Source organism: Artibeus jamaicensis, unplaced genomic scaffold (assembly GCF_021234435.1).
Source record: "Artibeus jamaicensis isolate MK-2021 breed Jamaican fruit bat unplaced genomic scaffold, CSHL_Jam_final scaffold_11, whole genome shotgun sequence".
Taxonomy (NCBI): domain Eukaryota; kingdom Metazoa; phylum Chordata; class Mammalia; order Chiroptera; family Phyllostomidae; genus Artibeus; species Artibeus jamaicensis.
The window spans coordinates 924967-928410 of record NW_026522027.1 but is presented as its reverse complement, the minus strand read 5'-3'; the positions used below and the strand labels follow the sequence as shown (position 1 = coordinate 928410).

General features: G+C 42.9%; 1 protein-coding gene across 1 annotated transcript; it reads left to right on the top strand.

Moving 5' to 3' along the window:
• Positions 1–603: 603 nt before the first annotated feature.
• LOC128625916 (carcinoembryonic antigen-related cell adhesion molecule 21-like) lies at positions 604–3206 on the top strand. Its single transcript, XM_053655735.1, has 3 exons — positions 604–667; positions 1543–1899; positions 2926–3206. Exons 1-3 carry the CDS (start codon positions 604–606, stop codon positions 3204–3206), a joined length of 702 nt encoding a protein of 233 aa, XP_053511710.1.
• Positions 3207–3444: the final 238 nt, after the last annotated feature.

The following is a 3444-nucleotide window of genomic DNA, read 5'->3' as shown; positions in this document are numbered from 1 at the left end:
TGCATTTTAAGGGGTCTCCTGGGTATTGCAATGTTTACAATGTTTCAGAGGTGAAGTGAATACACAGCAGGAGTGACCTCCTTGTGACAGGTTTCTGTGACTTACCTCAAGAACTACTGTTCTGAAGGGGAGAACCAAATGTGAGAGAAGGAGAGAGAGAGAGAGAGAGAAAGGATTTGTGAAAGACCACTGGATACCTGACAGGAAACTGCGGAGAGAGCCCTAGACCCAGAATCCCCAGGCTTTAGCTTTTTCTGATACAGTGTGAGTGTGTGTGTGTGTGTGTATGCATGCATGTATTTGCATGTGTGTTTGTGTGGTATTGAGTGTGTTCAGGAGTTCCAAAGTAACCATATTATAGAAAGACTGTACTGGTTAGAAGGGCAAAGGGTAGCAGAAACATGAGCAGTGAGTTAGATGGTCATGTGCATACTCCCTGCCCCCAGCCCACATGACATGATTGGTAACCTTGCCCCAGAATAAAGCTCAGCCCACAGGTAGGACACACAGCACATTGCACCATTCTGGACAGAGGTGCCTCTAACCATCAACGAATCTCAAGCTTCTCCCAAAGAGGCAGTCAGAGAACAGACAACATACACCATGGGATTCCTGTCAGTCTCTTCCCACAGAGGACTTGTGCACTGGCAAGGGCCCCTGCTGGTTGGTGAGTAGGAGACAATTTCTTGGGGTAGTAGGCTAACAATCTGGGCTGGAGACTCTTAAAAATACCAGGGCTCTTAGAAAAGAGGGAAGGCTTCTGTTTGGACCTGAAGGAGAAGGACAAGGAGCATAGTATGATGGGGAAGGGGGCCCAGTAAGAGGAAAATCTCATAATCTGGGACTGGTGGGAGTCAGGGAAACCTGGATTGACGTTCATTTCTTGTTATTCATCACTGAGTATTGAATTATGAAAACTGGTAATGACAAATATGATTTATGTCAGAAAACACAAGAAAAATTTAATGAGGGGTACTAAACATTGTCTTTACTGAAGACCCCAGAAATGGGCAAGTAAATCTCTGGAGGTACAGCACTCGTTCATTCATCAACATGTATTTCCAGGCTGTTGGAGTCACTGAAGGTTCAAGATCAGATAAGGCCTGCTATAAGAAAGCCCCCCCCCCTTTTTTTTTATAGAGGAGAGAGGGACAAGAAGAGGTGTAGATTTGAAGTCAGGTACCCAGAAGTGCCATGAAAAAAACAGAGCAAGACAGGCCAGAAAGGGAAGGCAGATAATTTTAGAGAATGTGGTCAGCAAATGGGACTTTCAAACTTGCCCCTGAGTTTCAACATTGGTCTATGCACAGTGAGGAGGTGACCAAGACAAATGCCTGGGGAATACTATTTGAAACAGAACAAATAGCTGCTTCAGAGATGCTGAAGTAATGGGGACCAAGCTGTTGACCTTGACCATGAAAGACACACACTCACCTGCAGACCAAGGCTGAGAGATAAAGAAACCTACTCAGGATTTGGGGCCTCATCTTTCTATCCCAATACATAAATGTAATTATTAATCCTTTTTTTTTAATTTTCTAGTTTTACTCCTAACCTTCTGGAGTCCGCCCACCTCAGCCAAAATCAGCGTTGAGTCGAACCACACTGAGAAAGGAAAAGATGTGCTTCTGCGTATGTTCAATAAGCCTCCTGAGGTTCTAGGCATCGTGTGGTACAAGGGGCACATTTCGGACTCAAACAATGTAATTGCATTTTTTATGGTGGACCAATTCGGTGAATATTTAAGTGGTCCTGGAGACCATGGATTAGGGGTGATAACTGATGATGGATCCTTGCTGTTGAAAAATGCCACCACAAATGAAACAGGAATGTACACCGTAGTAGTCCATCTTCCAAAATCAGAAATATACATAGGATCTGCGCTGCTTTTTGTGTATGGTGAGTATTTTCTCTCTGATGCCTGTGGGTTGAGTGAGGTGACTCCTACTTCACAGACAGGACTGACAGCCCTGGACACTACCTCCATTCCACTCTGTATTTTGTTTCAGGTCCCGTTTTGACATTTCATGTAGGATACACAGAGTGCAGACAAACTTCTTAAGGTCTCAGATTCCTTCCCAAATTGCAGCCTTGTGGCATTTTATCCATCATTGGAATATTGATCAAGCATTGGGGGCCAGATATAGAAAAAAGAGCAAAAATGGCACTCCTGGCAGAAAGATAACATTTGATTCCTTAGTGGCTTATGGTCCAAAGGTCGCTCACTCAGCCTTAGCAATGGGGGTGTTATAGCTTCTGAAACCAGGTAAGGCTGCTCCCAACATTTCCCCCTTTTTTATTTTCTAAATCAGTTGTAGCTGTTAGGTGTGTGAAGCCTAGTATTTGCTGTTTTCAAACATGATCACAAGAAAACAACTTCCATGTACATCATAAAGCACAAATAAAGATTAAGACAAGAGAGAGCCCAAGGGCTGATTAGACCCAAACTCCTCAATTCAGTCTGTTGAAAAATGTTACAAATGTAAGGGAATGATGAGAGTGGCAGGTCTGGTTAGATTTCAATATTTGGGAGAATTAGCACAGACTTCAGGAAGCACAAGTCACAAAGCATCCTAAGTATGATGCAGGCCTGATTTCCCATGGGAGAACTTCTATATGGGTGTGGTCCTGGGTGCTGACTCACCTCCCACTGGTTTTCCACATGGGGGTTGAGCTACGTTTCCAAGTTCTGAGAATCAGTTCCCTACACTCTGTGGTTATATGGCTCAGAAATGAGGTACAGATTTCACTTTACATAATTTCACCTAAAACTAGATATATTTTTTCTTCAAAAGTCAGCATCACATTCTGGTCATATTTTCATAGCTCACTGGGGACTGTGAGTGGTGGAGATCTCTGAGGAAACAGCATGGCTCCATGTCTCAAGCCCTATATCAAAGATTCATATTATCTGTTTCTTTCCAGAATATAAGAAAGGGCCCTTCCTCCATGCCAGCATGTATTGGGCAACAGAGAATAAAAATGCTGTGGTTTTGACCTGCTACACAGACCTTCTCTCCATCAAGTGGATGTTCAATGGCGTGGATCTGAAGTTCACAAAAAGAATAAAACTGTCTGGGGATAGCAGAAGACTCACCATAGACCCAGTCATGAGGGAAGATGCTGGGTTTTACAAGTGTGTAGCCAGTAATGCCTTCAGGAGGGATGAAAGTCGGTCCATTGAACTGCATGTGCTACATGAGTGACCCTCCTTTCTTCCTCTTTGTTATTGAATTCTAAATTAAGTTTCCTTGCATTATCATAATATATTTGTCTGCAGGTGAATAGTTCTTAAAAGCTTTACATTAAGTCAATAAACACTCAAAAATGTGAGCTGAAGTTGTCATTATTATTGACTGAAGGTCACATTTCAAACAAGCCTCTGCCTTGATTTGGTCTCATTTGTATCATGTCCACAGTGGACTTAGCATTGTGTTTTTCTGA

Bases quoted from the DNA above. Each gene is read 5' to 3' on its own strand.
- LOC128625916 (XM_053655735.1), top strand. From the start codon at position 604: ATGGGATTCCTGTCAGTCTCTTCCCACAGAGGACTTGTGCACTGGCAA. The intron at 668-1,542 runs GTGAGTAGGAGA...TTAATTTTCTAG, and splicing joins GCAAGGGCCCCTGCTGGTTG to TTTTACTCCTAACCTTCTGG. The intron at 1,900-2,925 runs GTGAGTATTTTC...GTTTCTTTCCAG, and splicing joins TGCGCTGCTTTTTGTGTATG to AATATAAGAAAGGGCCCTTC.